This window comes from Carettochelys insculpta, chromosome 11 (assembly GCF_033958435.1).
Source record: "Carettochelys insculpta isolate YL-2023 chromosome 11, ASM3395843v1, whole genome shotgun sequence".
Lineage (NCBI taxonomy): Eukaryota > Metazoa > Chordata > Testudines > Carettochelyidae > Carettochelys > Carettochelys insculpta.
This window is the reverse complement of record NC_134147.1, coordinates 7314408-7334044: the sequence shown is the minus strand read 5'-3', so window position 1 is coordinate 7334044 and position 19637 is coordinate 7314408. Positions and strand designations below refer to the sequence as shown.

The 19637-nt window shown below is 48.1% G+C and overlaps 1 protein-coding gene across 1 annotated transcript in view; it reads right to left on the bottom strand.

The window, feature by feature from the left end:
- Nucleotides 1-12320, bottom strand: part of SHISA5 (shisa family member 5) — a 67475-nt gene extending 55155 nt beyond the window's left edge. Inside the window, exons 1-2 of the mRNA XM_075005738.1 lie at nt 12011-12320; nt 2499-2667 (exon numbers count right to left, since the gene is read on the bottom strand). Of these exons, the coding sequence (XP_074861839.1) occupies nt 2499-2667; nt 12011-12071 (230 nt within the window). The 5' untranslated portion in view covers nt 12072-12320. The remainder of the gene's footprint in view (nt 1-2498; nt 2668-12010) is intronic.
- Between the last annotated feature and the right edge of the window lie 7317 nt (nt 12321-19637).

Genomic DNA, 19637 nt, shown 5'->3' with positions numbered 1-19637 from the left:
TCCTTGGCCGGACCTCAGTGCACCTCCAGCTTCAGGGAGTCTCTGTTTCCCACAACTTGTCTCCGTAGAGCTGAACTAGATGGGACAGATGAAGAAGACTGGCCAGTCTCAACAAGTCGGGCACTGGAAAGTCGGGGTGGGGTAGGCTTGGCTGGGCTGCTCTGGGCAAGTGGGTCCTCAGCAAGTGCAGCAGGAATCACACCACTGCCCAAGGGGCCAGGTTTTCTCCCTGCCCCAGGACCAGCCCCAGTTGCACTTGCTGCTCCCCTTGGCAGACAGTCATCTCCCGGAGGGCTCCTGAGTGTGGCCAGGAGGCAGGGTAAGAAAGAGTAGGTCTCTGGGAGAGATGACCTCTCTCTGTTGGGGCACTAAGGAGTGGGGTTTTGTATGGGGTGCTGGGCAGTTGTCATGGGACTCTGAGCAGAAGGGCACTGAGCATAAATGGTGATGTGCTGGGCACTGTGCATGTTGGCAGGGCTGGGGGGTGCTGGGTATAACAGGCACAGGGGCTTTGGCCACAGAGAATTGTGAGGGGGGAATGTTCCAGTGCTGAGAAGAGGGAATGAGTGACATGGTATCGGGAATGTTGGCAGCACAGGCCCAGGTCGGCCATTGTGCATCCAACAACTGCTGGTTTGTACACAATGGCCTTGTACTGGGGAGGGGGGGAACAAGGCTGCCCCTGCCAGGCCTCTGGCTAGCCCCTTCCACATCTCATGGAGCTGGAAGGGACCTTGAGAGGTCATCGAGTCCAGTCCCCTGAACTCACAGCAGGACCTATCGCCATCCCTGACAGATTTTATTTTATTTTATTTTATTTGTTCTAACCTGCCCCTTGAAAGGCCCCCTCAAGGGCTGAACTCACAACCTGCCAACCCTCTATTTTCTGAGCTATTCCCTCCCTTGCTCCAGGGACCAACCCTCTCTTGCCATGCTCCATTGTTCCCATAGGGCCCCACAAACATGTTTAGCACCAGGCCCACTAAAGGTTAATCCAGCCCTGTACAATTTCCATTCCCATTTTCACGCTCAGTTTGGTCTAGCTTACCTAATGGAAACACATGTTGCTTTAAAGCAGCAATGGGCAACCTCAGCTAGTCAGCGGGCTGCATGAGTGGCCCTCCATCTTAGGGGAGCTGCAAGACTGTCCTAAGCACGATGCTCTCCTGGGATAGGGTAGTTTTGTTAACTGAGCTAGCATAGAATTTGCAGGGTGTGCCAGTTGAACCAGGGCAGCGCTTTGACTCAGTGCAGAGGGAGTGCATGGCTCTTAAAGCCAATGTGGTTTGCATGCAGCACTCACTTCACTTCACCTGCGTCATCCGTGTCATTTTAGTAACACTGCTAGGAAAAAAACTCTGTTGATAGCAACCAATGGAATATGACATGGGCAACGATAAAACATCTTGTGGGCCACAAAGAACCCTGAGGAGCCACAAGTTGCCCACCTGCTTTAAAGTAATGCCAGAGTCATACCAAGTATGGTGTTCTTATTCTCAAGACGCATAATCCTTTTCAAGGTGAAAAGCTATAGTGATGGGCATAAACAATGAGGAATTCTATGGCACCTTAAAAACTAAACAGATTTATTTGGGCATGAGCTTTTGTGGGTAAAATAATAAATCTCATGAAGTGGGTTTTACCTACAAGTTTATGCCCAAATAAATCTGTTTAGTTTTTAAAGGTGCCATAGAATTCCTCATTTTGCATATACACACTAATACGGCTGAGTGATGTGCACATCAGTTTGGATTCTCCCAAGCAGTTCTTCCCCAAATGTTTGAAACCTGACTCATGGAAATGAAACTAACGGCACACATGCGAAAACCTGCCACGGCATTAAAAAGCAACTTATTTTAATTCTTAATTCTTTGCAGTTCCCCCTTTACATAATAATCACTGGCCTAGAACAACGGACAAAATTATCTTTGCAAAGTGACAGCTATCTTCTCTTTTTTGTTTTATGGTACAACAAACATTATACACAAAGATCAAGCATTTAAGAACCCTTTTTCACCATGTTTGAGAAGTGTTAGGCAACTGTTTTATACTCCAAAAAGACTAATTCTTCCACTGCTTTCATCTGAGGCTGACAGTTAGTCCTTCAAACACACATTCAACAAATTCTACAATTGTGTCAGGTAGGCAAGCGTTTGTGTCTCAGCTTAGCCATCTACCACATGGACTGACGGAGACAAATGACATGGCTTACTGAAGAAGTCCGTGATTCAGAGAGACAGTTAGGAACAGAACCAGTATGACCTACCCTGGCTGTAACCAGCATTGGACAAGTGGGACAGCCTTCCAGTGCAGAAAGCCATGGAGGTGGAACACAATTGGGAGTACAAATACAGTTGCCTGTCTTGGGCGCTAAACTACTTTTAATTACGGCTCTGGGACCTACTTCAAATCCTCTGTTCCAACCACAAAACTATAAATACACTTATCTACTATAGTCTGGTATGCAGATATCTCACACACTTGAATTTCTCACGTACCTGTTGCCTTGCAGATGACACATAAATTGTTCATCTTCTCCAAATTTATTTGACCAATCCAGGCAGCAATATCGGTAGAGGCAGTTTCCACAGCAAAAGCGTGGGCAGGATTTTTCAGAATATGTGCGTCCATGAGAATCTGTGTATGACCTACAATATTCACCAAAAGCTGAAAATAAAGAAATAGCCAACAGTCAGATATTTAAAGACTCAAACACATTTAGATGAATCTACCTTAGCTGTCAGCTCATCTAGTGTCATATCAGAATGAAATAAATACTATTTCAGTTGTCTTCAAAATTTACAATTTCCCACAGAAAAAAAAAGAGTTCTTAGCATATTATATAAATGGAAAATCTGAAGGTTATCTCCAATCAAGATTGTTTGAAAAAAAGCTACCTTTTCTCTCATGCACATAAAGGAGGAAACTACTTGAAAATAAAGTTATAGACATTTCTTGTGGTTTTATTTTCATCACAATGGCTGTTAGCAGATACCACACTGTCTTTGAAGTATCACAGTACCAGGTATACCAGTCAACCAAGGCTCTTCTAAAAATGCTGTATGCATGCTAAAAATCAAAATTAAAAGACAAAACTATTATAAAACCTTTGCAGTTATGTGATTTGATGAACAAGACACATCAGGGTAACATGTATTATAGATTAAGATGGTCACATGGAGCTGCAGCTTTTTTTTTTTTTTTAAAACTGTGGGGCAAATCCCAGTCCTACAGAATTAAAGGACCAAAAGATTGACTTCAGTAAATCCAGGGTTTGGTGATCTGCAAGAATTGTATGCTTTGTTTGATGGTGATCCTTTTTCCTCCTATGATGTATAAAGAAGGAAAGGTTCATAGTATGTTTTTTCCTACATATTGTCTTTATTATACTTCTGAAGCGATCATCTGGTTTCCTCTCTTTTGGCTGGGGGGATCTCAGATGTGTTCTGTAAACCTTCCTATTGTAACTGAAGGTTTTGGATGGTTGAGCTTTATCCAAATCATAATTTTTCTCCAATTTTTATTAGTTATTGGACCGACATAGGCAATTCATATTATCCAACTGAAATTTGAGTAGTTGAGAAGACAAAGGATTTTAAGTCAGGTCTCTTGTGTAATCAATTTCACAGTTACATTTCATAGTCTCACAGGGTAAGAGAGACCTGCATGCCTAATTTTTTTTTTTAAAAAGCTGCATACATTTAACACATTCTTAACACATGAAAGGTAGTTTGAGTTCCCTCTTCCCGTTTTAAGATCATCTTTAATACTTGGGCAGCTCACATGCTGGAGGCTGATAATACTTCACTCCTTGCATCTGAGAATTTCAAAAGGCTTTATAATTTATCAAGTTTCACAACATACTTTAGTGTTCACTATTAGTGTGGTGAAGGCCAGAGATGAACATTTTGTAGGCAGAGGGGAGAACGTCTTGTTACTGAATGATTTTTGTTGTCTCTAGATTAATCGTTTATAAGGTTTTCACTAAGGCTGACAAAGCCATTAAAAATGAATTACAATTAATCACACTTTTAAGCAATAGAATACCATTTACTTATATCATTTCTGGATGTTTTCTGCATTTTCAAATACAGTACACCCCCAATGTGCATGATTTTGATGTGTGCTTAACTCAAGTTAAACACAAGTGGAAATCCTGGGGTTCCCAGGGGCTGGGGACTGGCAGGAGCACTGCTCCCCTGACAGTTCCCTTCTCTAGTCCCTGGCTCTCCCAGCTGGAGGGAAGCCGGGGTGGCACAACTGTCTACCCATCTTCCCCCAGCTGGGGGAAGCCAGGCAGACAGACAGTGGCTCCACTGCAGATTCTGCCCGACTTCCCCCAAGTGGCTCCGACAAGGCAGGGGAGCCGGGAGCCAGGCAGCCACCTGGTTCCCAGCTCTGCCTTTTCACTTGTGTGAAATCGGAGTTACACATGGGTGCACAGAAGTACAACCATCACTACTCTGAATATTAAATGTAAGTGCTAACATTATATCTATTTCATTACAAATACTTGCATTGTAAAAAAATCAGTATTTTTCAAGTACAAGTACAATGACTTTGTCTTGAAAGTTGAACTTACAAATGCAGAATTATGTCCAAAAACTTCATTCAAAAATAAAAGTATAAAACTTTTTAGAGTCTAAAATAGGAAGAGTCTGTATAGGAAGATACAGCTAAAAGAGAACTTATTGCAGAAGGTTGTATAATGCAAGATACAGATATTCAGGCATATCTGTATGATGAATGACCAATGAAAAATCAAGACCCTGGTATTTGGCATAGTGGATGGTTCAAACAGGAGAGGCAGACCCCACAGAGAACGGATAAATGATATAGTAAGTAAACTGGTGCAGAGCTAGTCTACAGAAACTAAGCCACTCCACACTGAACAGGGAAAGATGGAAGGAAATAGAGAGGCATCAGACACCAATGGATGCTGATCTCATGGCTGTTGTTTATGATGACGACGACAATGGGTGTGAACATTCACTTTCCAGCACATGATGATTTGACTCCAGCCTGAAGACAACATTGGGGAAGGATGGATAGGAGACAGGTCCAGGTTGAACTGTTACCTGGACAACAGAAAATTGCCATGTAAGGAAGAAGAGATTTATTGTGGTCACAGGAGATCAGCAGAAGGCAGAAAGGAGCACAATATACCAGTGCTTGGTTCAGGGTTAGTAAAGTTGCTGCTCAACCAACATTCCTTCCATTGTAGAGGATATCATTATGGCAGGTAATTTGTTTTTTCCATATGTGTCAAGTTCTTGTCTGAATGCATTCTGTCCAAATACACGTTCTTTTCCTTTTAATCACATCTTTGTGCTGCTAGCTCTCCTGTGTGGTGGTACGGTCATCTCACTAGCTTACAATGATGAAGACAGGGGAGTAAAAGGAGAGGAGGGAGGAAGAGAGGTGACAATTACTTCAAGGGTGGATTCAGTGGCTTGCCTGGGATCACCAGAAATATCACAGCTGTCTTTGTAATGCTTAAGGCAGGGGTGTCCAACGATTTTTTCACTGGGAGCCACATGACAATTTTTAAATGGCGGGGTTGAACACAAAATAGCCTCAAAACACCACCCCACCCTCGCCTCCAGACTTAACCCCTGCTTACAGCCCCAAGCTACCCCTCAGGCTTCAACTTACTCATCACTGCCTGGTTCAAAACTGCTCCCCCTGCTTGCCACCCCCTGCCTGGTTCAAAACCACACCCTCGCCTGCTGCCCCTCGGTTGGGAATCCCTGCCTTACTTTGAAGAACAGAGAGGACGCACAACAGGACTTGGGATGGAGGAACTTTGCTGGATGCTTTCGAGATCAAGGCTGCCTTACTATTCCAGGGCTTAAGTGCAGCCTGAAGTCATGCCAGAATTATAAACCTTGTCCTGTAACCAAACTCCTTCACTTGTCCCGAACCTCTTCTTCCAACACTATCCCTGCACCTGGCTGTCGGCAGAGCCCTCTTCTCACTCCAAATCCATAAGCCTAATGCCACAGTTTTCTACCCACATTCTATCCCTGCCTGATGAAAGGCAGACAGAGTGTGGAGGGAAGGAATTAGCAGGTACAGAGTGAGCAGGGGCAAAGCATTGTGGAAGAGGTATGAAGGAATATGGGACAAGAGTATTTCGGTAGAAGTGATCTTGCATTTAAAAAGTTTATGAACCACTCTCTTACCATCGTAAGCCTGATTACTGTGTGTAATGAATGCTTTTTTCCTATGCAGAATCAAAAGGCAAATCTTTTGAAGAAAAAATTGTAAATGTTTTGGCCTATCTGAAGAGTAACGTCTACCCTGAAGGAATGAATAAATTGGGCAAATTGACCCTCCATCGCTTTGCAAGCAAGTTTGCTTTGGAAGGCAAGGAATTCTGTTCTTAATTTTTTTCATGTGACATTATAATAGAACGTTTACCCTACAATTGATGGTCCTCATGTCACTCAACTGCTATTACTCTGAAACTCCAACTGACGTGCTGGTCACATTTCTATGAAACCACAGGTAAGTCAAATTTCATGCTAGTTGAGTCGTGGGGTTACAACCCCCACCAGCTCCACAGAGGGGCCAGGTGCTCACCCACCGTGTACACTGGGGTTCTAGTGTGCTGAATTAGTTGATTACGTGAGATCTAACATCCTTACTTCTAACCATCACTGAAATCAAACCCTTGGACTCAATCCATTACAACACCTGTGCCACAGGGATTTAATACTTGGGATATTCATCTCACTGACAATTATTTAAGGCCTTTTCATCACTGCTGCAGCTTCAGTGCAACACAGCGACTCATTCTGGTAAGTGCTCTTCCTTCCACCACAGCCCTAACTGAACTGGTGGGGTGGCAGGGAAGCCCTCATGCCCTGCCCATTCTCCAGCAGAAGAGCTGGGTGGAGCATGATAATGACACCTAAACAAGCCCTGAAACCAACAGAAACACATGCTGCCCACTAAGGGTGGCTGCAGGAGCTCTGCAAATCGGCTTGGTGGCACGTGAATCTCTCCTGTGCAGCTGCCCAATCACTCAGCCTACAGGGAGCACTGCCTCCTGCTGCGGCTCTCTGGTCCAGAAACATCCATTGTTCTGCCAGCCCACAGATGTTGATGGATCAGACTGTCCTGGGTTAAAGAGGTTCAGCCTGTATGAAGTAATACATTACCTACCATGGTTAATTAACCACCTTAATTATTTTACCCTATGCCTGTCTGTTTCTTAGCCTGGCACCTTTCCGGGGCAGGGACTTTCCTGTGGCTCGGGATCACACCATGCACTACGGACACAGCCAGCTGGGGGGGGAAAAAATGAAAATAGTTACGAAAGAACACATTGGCCGTGTCTACACTAGCCCCAAACTTCGAAATGGCCTAGCAAATGGCCATTTCGAAGTTTACTAATGAAGCGCTGAAATGCATATTCAGCGCTTCATTAGCATGCGGGCGGCTGCGGCGCTTCCAAATTGACGCGTCTCGCCACCGCGCGGCTCGTCCCCATAAGGGGACTTCGGAGTAGGCGGGGTCCTTTCGAAAAGTAGCCCCGTCGGGATCAGCCGCGTGGCGGCGAGGCGCGTCAATTTCGAAGCGCCGCGGCCGCCCGCATGCTAATGAAGCGCTGAATATGCATTTCTGCGCTTCATTAGTAAACTTCGAAATGGCCATTTGCTAGGCCATTTCGAAGTTTGGGGCTAGTGTAGACATAGCCATTGAGACACAAAGGATAAATGACTTGCTAGAGGCCCCTCAGAGAGTCAGTGGCAGAGCTGGAAATAGAACTTAGTACTCCTATTTCTTGCCTGGGCTGCATTTCCTCATACAGCTTATAGATAAATGTACAATACATTTGTGTGTTTGCTAGATGCATTTGGTTTGTTCATGTGGACTCACAAGCAGATACACAATTCTGCAGGGGGTTTGCACTGGGCGCTGAATCAAATCAACCATGGTTTTTGCACCTCCCCAAGAGAGGTCTCTAGGTCCCGCCAATCTCTTTATGACACCAACCTGGATTCTTATTCTTTTGCCATCCAGCCCTTTCCCACAGACAGCTGAGGATCACAGGAGGGTAACCAGCAAGCATAATAATCTCTAGACACACTATTTAAGCTCTCTGCTGCAAAACTATTGCAACAGCAGAAAATCACCTCTGTTCCCTTAGGTGTTGGCCACTATTCCCTCTAATCTGTTCCATCCATGTGCAGAATTATTTTATGTGCGCCAATGTCTGTGCACCACCAGAAGAAAGAAACCTTTGGGCACTCTACGAATCGGCAGGGCAGCACCTAAATCTCTCCTGGGTGGCAGCCCAAGCACTCATCTTACATGGAACACTGTACATGACAACCTGAATCCCAACCTGGTCTAAGCAAGTGCAACTCCACAGAAGCCAATGGAGATCCACCTGCTTAGCCCACAGATTAATTTTGATCTTGCAGGACAGGAATCAAACATCTTCGCTGGCCCTGGCGTGGCATAGCAGCCAGGTGTCACTCCTGCTCGCTAGCCCAGCCGAGCGTTCAGGAGAGTTTGGACACTGTCTTTGATTTGCCTCCTGTTGATGGGCTGGGAGGGTACAGTGAGCTGACAAGAGAGTCCTGGCCCCTTTCCCAGCCTGGGCTAGTGCTCAGCTGAGGGTGGTTAATCTTTTATTTTCAACCCTCATTGGACATCAGAAGGTAAAGAAGGAAGCTTCCTCCGATGGTGGAGCATGTGATTTCTTTCCTCAAGCCGCAACCTGTTCCACTGGCAGAGGAGGGTCTGGGCTGGAGTGCCATCCTTCCTTGCAAATTGTGTGCACAACAATATTTCCCTGACAGAGCTGCCCTGTGGGTCCTTATAAGGAGCGGCTTGCCCCTCTCCCCAAGCCAAACCCATTTGAGCACCAGGGGTGGCAGCAGGGGACTGTCTCATTGGTGTTGCTTCAATGAACATTTGTGTTTGAATTTGAATATTTATGGTCAGTTCCTCTGCTCTCACTTCTTGGAGCTGACAATCAGAAGTTTAACTCCTGCTCTCCGCAGATCTCAGCTTGTTTACAGGTCGCTAGAGCCATCCATCCTAGTGGCATTCCAGTGGCTTGCTTCCAAGGGACTCTTCTCAAGCCCAGGCCAGCAGTCCTGCCATCCCAGTGTGTGCCAGCATAACCCTCATAACTTGGATGATTTCTGCCACGCCCGGGCACTGCGGGACATATTCTTTTCTGGACTCTGACACCCATCACCCAACTCATCCTGGCATGTCAATGCTCCTGGAGAGTTGGCTTGTACCCTGGCTGCAGTCTGTCTCCCAGCTGCTCATAGCTCATGTATATTGGGAAGGCCTAAGACCATGGTTTCCAACCACTGTGCCATGAGATTTCCTCATTTTCCCCTTGCTGTGGCTCTTCGCAAGGCCACCATGGGGCGGGGGAGGGGTGGAAATCGATGACCCTAAGCCAGGCTGCCTGAATCCCAGCTGGCATGGGATTGATCAGTTTCCTCCTCACCAGTGGCTCTTTGCACAGCCACCGCGAGGGAAAATGCTGAGCCTGTTCATGCCAGGAGGCATCTGAAATGCTGCTTTCTGGCCTGAATGGGCAGGTGAGGTGCTGGCCCCCTGCAACTGCTGTGGCAAGGGGTGAAGGAGGGAGCCTACTCGAAGTGGGATGTCATTTAAATACAGGCATCATGCTTCAATGGGCTGGCGGGGAGGGGTGACATCTATCACCAACCGAGTCAGCTGAAAAAGAGAGGGCATGCCATTGAATTGTTTGACTCATTGAAGTGTGCTGTATTAGTAAAAAGGTTGGGGACAACTGGTCTAAGACATGCCAGGCCCTGATCGCTGTCCAAAGGACATGCATTCACACTGGGAATGTGGGGTTTTGGTAATATGTGTGGGAGAGAGAGAGTTTATCAGGTCAGCTTTTTGTTTGTACAAAAATGGTGTTTTTAATTCTTTGGCACTTATCTTCTCCTGGGGTCTGCTCCCTTCCTCACCTCAAGTCATCATCATCCTCTCTTTTAATGCATATTTCACTGTGACTTTAGTGCTTATGCAATCGACCAGCCTGAGAACCCCAAAGATAGAAGTCCTGCCTTCACAAAGACCAGGGCCAGCCATGGTTCTCCAAATATGAAGAATGATCCTCCACTTTCAAGAGTGAATGACTTCTGTGAGATAGCAACGAAGGGTCCTGTGGCACCTTATAGACTAACAGAAAAGTTTTGAGCATGAGCTTTCATGAGCACAGACTCACTTCATCAGATGCTGCAAGATGAAGTGAGTCTGTGCTCACGAAAGCTCATGCTCAAAACTTTTCTGTTAGTCTATAAGGTGCCACAGGACCCTTTGTTACTGTTACAGATCCAGACTAACACAACTACCCCTCCGGTTCTTTGAGATGTAAGCCAAACAAGCAAAAATAAATAACTAATTCTTATGGGTGGGAGGGGAGACAGAGCAGTGTGTATTGCCTGCCATAGGCTGCATCACTTGTGTATCACAAAATGGCAGCTGCCTATCCCTTAGATCACAAATATAACATTGCAGTGCAGAAAAAGCAAAGCCCGGCCTGTTACTGTGCAGATCTACCTCTCCCTGGGTCAGCAGCAGGGCACTGATAGAGAGGTGGGTACAGATGATTAAGCGCACACAGCTAATTAACTTGAACAGTAAAGAGATGACATCCAGGGCTTGTCTACTGAGGGAAATTGAACAAAACCTCTATTTCAGGTGAGCGCTCTGTGCTGATGTGCTTAGAGCAGAAGAAACTCATTTTTATTCCAGAATAAAAATTCTTCCTCCTATCTACAGTAGCAGGTTCTGTGACAAGCAACAGTACCCTAACTACATAATTTTGCACCTGAGGCAAGAATGTAAAAATTGCACCCCCTCATATAGTCATAATAGTTTGTAGAAAAATGGAAAATATATAAATAGCAATCACAATAACACCACACTGCTTATGCTGGCTGCGGGGGGGGCTGTGTCTGGTTCCTCCCCAGGCTTACTGGCAGGGGAGAGGGGGCTGGGCAGGCTGTATGGGGTGTACCCACCATACCCTTGTCTCTCCTGCCTCAACTGGGACTGTGCCCCTAGCAGATGCTTGCAGTGAGGGTTAGTGAGGCCACAAAGGAAATGGGGAAGGGCAGGAGGTGAGTGGGTGTGTTGACAGCACTGGGTGCAGAGCCAAGATAGTAATGTGGGAGGTGGTGCAGTGTATAGGGCTAAGGGTGTGTGTGGAGGTGTTAATGTCGTGTGAAAGGAGTATAAAGGTAGGGTGTGTATGCTGGTGCTGTGCCTATGGGCAGTGTGCACGTGCAGATGCAGATGCTGGTGGCATTGAGTGTCTGGCGAGGGTGTGAACAGTAGTGGTGCTGTACCAAGAAGCAGGTGTTTGTAAGCGCTGGTTGCCCTGTATGTGCAGGTCTAGCGTGTGTGAAGGTGGGGCACTGGACAGGAGCACTGTCTCCAGGACAAAGGAGAGGCTCTGAGGGAGTCAAATTTGAGCCTCAGCCTCAGATAACAGCTCCCCCTGGACCAGAGGATGAGACATGCCCGCCCCCGAGCCAAGGAGAGGTTGCCAGGGAGTCAGATCCGACAGGTGATCCCCCAGCCTCAGAACAAGCTCTCCCGACGACGAAGGGAAGCCCCCACCGACGCGGATCAGCTCGCGGTGCAGGGGCCGCCAACTCTGAAAGACAGCAATGCCCGGCGTGCTCGCACGTCACAACACCCCACCAGAGCACATGCCGGCGGGCGGCCTTGTCGGGCAATACACCGGCTCGCAGGGCAGAGCCCGGCGGGGGAGGCCACAGCGAGCCCGAGGCCCAGCAGCCCTGGCACGAGCTCACCGCGCCCGGGCGCGAGGTGGTGGTGGGGAGGGGCGCTGACGTTTCAAAGGGGGCTTCCCAAGGCGGGGAGACGACAACGCCCCATCTGAGGGGGGCCTCCTGCGCTCCCTCCCCCGTGCGGGGTGTCCAGCCCGGCGCTGCCCCCGCCCGGCGCGCCCGGCCGCCACGCCACTTACCGCCCCCCAGCAGCAGCAGGGCGCCTAGGGCCAGGAGGCCGCGTCCGCCGGCGGGAGCCATGGAGCCTCCCTGCGGGAGCAGCGGCAGCCGAGGGTTGGAGACTCCTTTTCCCTACCGGGCGGGGAAACGCCCCCTGCGCCTCGTACCCGCCCCACCGCCCCGGCCTTTGGCCGCCGGAGCCTGAGGGGAGGAGGAGCCGCGCCCCCTTCACCGCCCCTTGTGACGGCGGCTCCCCCCCTCGCCCCCCAGCGTGAGGCGCCGCGGGCAGCCCCGCCCCACCCCGCCTGGCCTGATGGGGGGAGGGCTGAAGTGGGCGCCAGGATGCCTGGGTTCCTCCCGCCTCAGCCCGGGCCCTGGGGCCCCCGCCGAAGCCACCTTCGCCTGGCAGCCGGCCCGAGGGCGCGTTAGTGTTTGGCGGAGGTCGCTGGAGGCGGAGGACGCCCGCCGGCCGCATTGGAGGGAGCAGAGAGATAGACAGGAAGGGCCAGTTAGGAGCCTGGGACTTGTCAGCGTAGGGAGGAGCGAGCGAGGCGCGCAGATCGCGGCTGGCGGGAAGAGTCACTAAGGGAGCGAGACCGACTTGTTCCCAGAACCCGAGGCCTGGGGTCAGCAAGTGAAATTAAAGGGGCAGCAGCTCCAACAGCGGCACAAGGAAATTTTTCTTCCCGGGAACTCGTGGCTGGAGGAGGCTGGGGAGTCCGGGCCGTTAACGGGGTTCAGAAAAGAACTAGATGAATTCATGGTGGTTTAGGGCCATCATTGGCTGTCAGCGATGCGGGGTGTGAACGATGCCCCCGCCCCCCGTGCCTCTGTCCGAAGCTGGACGTGGGTGACAGAAGAGGGATCACTTGATGATTATCTGGTCTGTTCACGCCTTCCGGGGCAGCTGGCATTGGCCATGGTCAGCAGAGAGGATACTGGGCTGAATGGACCTTTGTTTTGACCAGTATGTCTGCTCGTATTAGAGCAGGAAGGAACAGGACCCTGCCTCTGCCAGGGGCTCCAGTCCCACAGGCGTGGGGACCCCACAGAGCACTGCCTCTTAGTGCCTTTTCCGTCCTGGGGCTGGTGGGTGCAGGATTCCAGGGAGAGCAGCAGGTATGTGGGGACAGTTTGTGTATTGGGGGTGCTGAGAGCTATGAAATCAAACTGGAAATGCTGTATATAAATGGTAACCGCTTCACACACACTCCACCCCCCCCCCCGTCAGCACCCACACGTAAAAGCAATTTTTCTAATTTTTCTTTTCGTTTTCCCTGTGATGAGGAGAGCTGTCCTGCCCAGGCTGGTTTTATTATTTAGCAGGCATTTTAGCTTAGAAAGCAAGTAAAGATGGGTCAATGGGGCAGATAAGTATCTGCAGACTAAGCTCACAGATCTGATGCCAGGTTGAGCACTGGGAAAGCAAGACGGGGCCAGCAATGAAACTGGCCTTGGAAAACAGAGACTTTCTCACCTTGTGGAAACAAAGCAAATGATATTTAGCACCTAGCTAGAGTATAAGTGGATCGTGGTTGAGAATCACCCATAGTAGGCATCCTTCAGTCTGCATAGACTATGGATCGCGCCCTTTAAAGTTTCAATTGAGGACTTCATTTACAGCGTCTGTTGTGACTATAAAGACCCACACGAGAGTGACAGTCCTTGCTGCATCTCTTGCAGATGTAGTGGGTGCCTGGCAAGTCCTTATTGTGCTTTCTGTGCGCTCGCGTCTCCTCTGCTAGCTGTCTGATCTTCATCTCGCCCTTCTGAAGGCCCTTGTGTAACCCCTGCCTCCATCTGCTGCGGTCGTCTGCTAGATCTTCCCAGTTGTCCAGCTCGATGTCTACCTCTCTGAGGTCTCTCTTGCAGACATCTTTGTAACGCAACCGGGGGCGTCCGGGAGGTCTTTTGCCAGAGGCTAGCTCACCATACAGGATGTCTTTTGGAATCCTTCCATCGTTCATCCTGTGGAAGTGGCCAAGCCAGCGGAGTCGACGCTGCCTGAGGAGGGTGTGCATGGTTGGGATTCCAGCTTGCTCGAGGAGGGCAGTGTTGGTCACTCTGTCCTTCCATATTCCAAGGATGCACCTGAGGCAGCGCAAGTGGAAGACGTTCAGCCTCTTTTCCTGGTGGGCATACAGGGTCCAAGTCTCGCTACCATAAAGGAGGGTGCTGAGGATGCAGGCTCTGTAGACTTGCATTTTGGTGTGAGTGTACAGCTTGTTGTTATTCCACACTCTCTTGCTGAGTCTGGACAGAGTTGTGGCTGCTTTTCCGATCCTCCTATTTAGCTCAGTGTCCAACGACAGGGTGTCAGTGATGGTGGACCCTAGGTAAACGAACTCGTGGACAACCTCTAACGTATAGTTGTCACTGCTGATTGATGGGGATTCAGCAACATCCTGACTGAGTACGTTCGTCTTCTTTAGGCTGATGGTAAGCCCAAAGTCCTTGCACGCTTTGGAGAACCGATCCAGCAGTACACTCACACCAAAATGCAAGTCTACAGAGCCTGCATCCTCAGCACCCTCCTTTATGGCAGCGAGACTTGGACCCTGTATGCCCGCCAGGAAAAGAGGCTGAACGTCTTCCACTTGCGCTGCCTCAGGCGCATCCTTGGAATATCATGGAAGGACAGAGTGACCAACACTGCCCTCCTCGAGCAAGCTGGAATCCCAACCATGCACACCCTCCTCAGGCAGCGTCGACTCCGCTGGCTTGGCCACGTCCACAGGATGAACGATGGAAGGATTCCAAAAGACATCCTGTATGGTGAGCTAGCCTCTGGCAAAAGACCTCCCGGACGCCCCCGGTTGCGTTACAAAGATGTCTGCAAGAGAGACCTCAGAGAGGTAGACATCGAGCTGGACAACTGGGAAGATCTAGCAGACGACCGCAGCAGATGGAGGCAGGGGTTACACAAGGGCCTTCAGAAGGGCGAGATGAAGATCAGACAGCTAGCAGAGGAGAAGCGAGTGCACAGAAAGCACAATAAGGACTTGCCAGACACCCACTACATCTGCAAGAGATGCAGCAAGGACTGTCACTCTCGTGTGGGTCTTTATAGTCACAACAGACGCTGTAAATGAAGTCCTCAATTGAAACTTTAAAGGGCGCGATCCATAGTCTATGCAGACTGAAGGATGCCTACTATGGGTGATTCTCAACCACGATCCACTTATACTCTAGCTAGGTGCCATAGGCTATGTCTATGCTAGACATACTATCAGAGAGGTAGCCGTGTTAGTCAGTAGCTTCGAGAACAACAAGAAGTCTTGTGGCACCTTATAGACTACCAGATATTTCGTGCCCCAAGACTTCTTGTTGTTCTGTAGACTAGGCATAGAAGTTCACAGCTCATATGCAATTTTAGCTATGCCAATTGCATAGCTAATATCGACTCATCAGTGGTTGACTTCACTGTCTGTGCGGAAAAAGATCGACAGGAGCATTTCTCCCATTGACCTTCCTTAATTGTCTCCACTTGCGAGGAGTTCTGGGATTGACTTTGACTTTGGAACGTGCCGTTTTGTGCATGCATGAAATAAAACCCCAGAAGATCAATTCTGAGCAGGTCCATGTTCTGCAGTAGTATCGATCTAGCCTTTGAGTGCCTATTTCTTCAAGGTTAAAAAAAAAAAAGCCAGACTTCTTTTTCTATTGAGAGAAATGCGAAAAACAAAGATGACCCTCAAACACTCTGGAAAATGTACTAGTCCTCTGAGCAGCTGTATGATGTGCTTAATTGTGAACTATTTTGATAGGGGAAATAAGGCAGAAGGCTCAGGTGATTAGTACTCAATGTGGAGTCATTGTCAGAACCAGTGGGAAGGAGGTTCTGGCTTGCCATCTTACATTCATACTAGGGCTTGTCTACACTACCACCCTCCTTCAAAGGAAGGATGGTAAGTCGGGTGTTGGGAGTTTACTAATGTAGTCGTGCGCTGCATATGCAGCACTTCATTAAGCAAATTTCCCACCGCGGCAACTTCAAAGTTTTAAGGAGGAGGAAAGAGACTTTGAAGTTGCTCCGGCACTTCGAAGTACCGGCGGGTGAGCCGTGGCTAGACGCGTACTGGTACTTTGAAGTTTAAAACTTCAAAGTTGCTGCGGGGGCGGGGATTTGCTTAATGAAGTGCTGCATATGCACGGCAGCACTTCATCAGTAAACTCCCAACACCCTACTTACTATCCTTCCTTCGAAGGAGGGTGGTAATGTAGACACAGCCCTAGATATTGAAGTAGGGCCCCCATTCTCCCACTGCCTGTAGCAATTATTGATTTATTAGTTTATGTAAGCAAGGAGTTTCATTTTGAAAAGTGATATTTCACCTAAGCTGTCATGTTAAAGGTAAATGTGTTCTTTAGTTGGAATTACCCTCTTCTTCACCTTGACCAAACAAGATTAGTTGACTGTCTCTCTGGGTTGTGTGTAGAAAATTACAGTTCACAAGAAAAAAATGGAGAGAGAACAATTTCTCTCTAACCTGGGGCTGGGGAACCTTGTTTGGATTTGTGGCCCAAAAAACCTGTCAGGCATATGCCCTGAGGCATATGGGGTAGCTGAGCTGCAGCCGCCACCCCCCCTCAAGCCAGGGAGCACACACTCACACCCTGTCCACAGGGTGGCAGCCCCCACAGGGTAGCCTCCTACTGAGCCGCGGAGCATCTGGAAAAGCTTTTTATCTTAATAGCTGTCTACTAAAAAGACTTCAGTTTTAACGTGTGTTTTATGGCAACTTGCAATTACTGAAGCTTTTCCAGATGGGACAATCATGTTTTTGTCTGGAATGATATAGACCAAGGAGTGTCTGGTCAAATGATTTTGTGTCCTGTTTTATTTACTATAAATTCTGGTAATATCCAACAGTTTGGTGTGAATATTTGGTATGAATATTAGTAAGCAAGTAATAAATATCCTGCGAGTAATTTTTTAAAACTTTGAGAGGATATTTTTCAGGGTTAGGAGGCTTTAATATTATGAGCTGGCATTGCAGTTATTATTTTAGGAAACCCCTATGAAAGAACACGGAAAGCATTCATTCTTTTCACTTGCAAAATAATTTATTTCTATGACTCCTTAATTCCCCTAAGGCCTGTATTGTAAAGAACCGGGGATCTGGGTGACAAGAGTGAGAACATTTTTGAGTCACCATAAACCTGGAAATGCATGGGAAACATGCTGTCACTTTTCTGTGCTCACTGCTTTTTGTTAACTGGCATTGTAAAGATTTTAAAAGGAATCATAGTGGAAATCAAAATGTGAAGAAGTGTTGTATTTTGAAAGCAAATTGTGTGCAGATACACTGGGCAGCAGGAGGTGAGCATAAGGCAGGCACCAGGTGTACAATGCAGCAGAAAGGTTGTGCAAATCAATGCTTCATTCTGCAAAATTCAGTAGTAAAACTGAAGGTAATTTATGATTCTTTTATAGTAGGGATCTAGTTGGTCCTGAATTACAATACATTAGGACAGATGTGTTTAAGAGTACTTCACATTTATCATGTTGAATATTTACAGAAGTTTAAATGGTACATTTATATAAACTAGAAATCACAGAATTTATCAGAATCGATAGGAATTTCTTTTCTTATAAATTTGTGGAATTCCCCAGATTATTACTGGTATATTCATGCAGCCTTTGCTTACATAAATAACCAATTGGGCCTCTGTTTTAGCTGCCTTATTACAAAAAAAGGCCCATTTCAACCTTGTTTTCCTTCAGTTATAAAGTTACTTTAGTATTCTCTGAAATGAAGACAGGCAGGACTGCAGTTTCTCCTTGTATGGATGCTTGAGGAGGGATTTATTTGGAACTGGGAATCTTTTGAGAAAGAAGCGTCTTTACAGAAAGCATGGGCTCCACCTCAACCAAAATGGATCCAGATGGGTAGTAGGTAACATTGATAATATCACAAGGGAGTTTTTAAGCTAGGGGCAGCGGGGAAAGCTGACAGGTGTGCAGGAGCACGGGATTTGGACAGGGATAGCTGTTAAAGAGGGATTTATGCAAGGGATGCTACTTATTCTAGTGAAATGGAGAGGAAAGTGTGATAACATATGGGTGGGAACTGAAGAGCAACAGCCAAACAGGACTCTGATATAATTGTCATTGTTTTATAAGTAGCGTGAGCATCTGTCCTGTTTTGGTCAGGATAGTCCGTATTTCAGGTGCCAGGAAGGCGTCATCCTCCCCCACCCCCAGGTGTTCCGTATTTGGCCTAGGGAAATACGGTCACCTTAGGCAAAGGAGAGGGCAGGGGACTGTGGCACTTACTTGGCACAGTGCTCAGGCAGTGGGGGGAAAAACGTAAGTCCATGCAGCCCTGCGCTTGCAGGTAAACCCCCGCCCCAGTTGTTCCCATTGGCTGCAATTTCAGGCCAATGGGAGCAGTGGAGAAAAACTCCGCAGGCCCATACGCTAGCTTCTCTGTTCTGCAGTTGCCCTGCCTGGGAGTGTTGGGGAAAACAACAGCCTGCAGGGCCGGATCTACAGAAGCTGGGGGCCTGAACCAGTCTGTGGGCCACGGGTTCCCCATCAGGGCCATTCCTAGGCGAAGTATGCAGTTGTGTAGGGAAGTACTAAATTTGGGGCATCACTTTGCCCCCAAATTAAGTAGTGCCCTATGCTGTGTGTGGGTGTGCTTAATGCGGCTAGAGGACAGTGCTGCTTCAGGCAGACACATCCTCTCCCCTGCTCCTGCAGCCCAATTCCCCCAACCCATTCCCCCTACTCCCAGCCCCTGCAACCCCTGGCCTCCCCCTTGCTCTGACTTCCTCTGGCTCTGGTGGGCCCAGACCCCTGCCCCCTCAGACCTCCTGCTTTGCCTCCCGCTCCACGGCTCTGGTGAGCTGCACCACTGCCCCTTCCACCTGTTCCTCCACCAGCCTCCCTGTCCAGCTTCCTCCCCAGTAGCGCTGAGACAGCTCTTCTTCCAGCCACAGGTTGGTAGCTCCTTCAGTCTCTCCCCAAAAGACTGCTAAAACTTAATGGAAATCACTTGTCCAGATGAGATTTTTTATATAACACTTTTACCCAAAGTGCTTTACAATAGTTAGCTAACAGTACATTTGGAAACATCAAGTGGTCTGCTGAGACCCTCAGCAATTTTCAAGTGGTCCATGGAAAAAAAAGTTCGAGAATCACAGGGTTAGATGTTGATAGATTTTTTTTTTTGGGGTGGGCGGGGGGGCGCTGCATGTGTGTGTTCTCTTTGTGTGCTGCCCCAGCACTGCACAGACAGTAGCACAGCAGACCTCAATTGAACTGGCCAATGACCACTAAGCTCCATTAAGGGACAAAAGCACCTGGCCAGGTTTATTGGTGACAACGTACTGTACTAGTAAGCTGTGGCCACACCTGGCCAAACCTTTGCAATAGCTATGCTAATGGCCAAATTGGAGGATACTAATGAGGTGCTGAAATGAATATTTAGCGCCTCATTACTATGCTGCCAGCTGCGGCACTTCAAAAGTGCTGCTTTTGATGGTGCGTGGCTCGGCTACACAGGGGTCCTTTTTGAAAGGACCCCCGCATATCCGAGCCACGCGTGTCCGAAAGTGGCATTTTTGAAGTGCCGTGGCCGGCAGCATGCTAATGAGGTGCTGAATATTCATTTCAGCTCCTCATTAGTATCCTCCAAT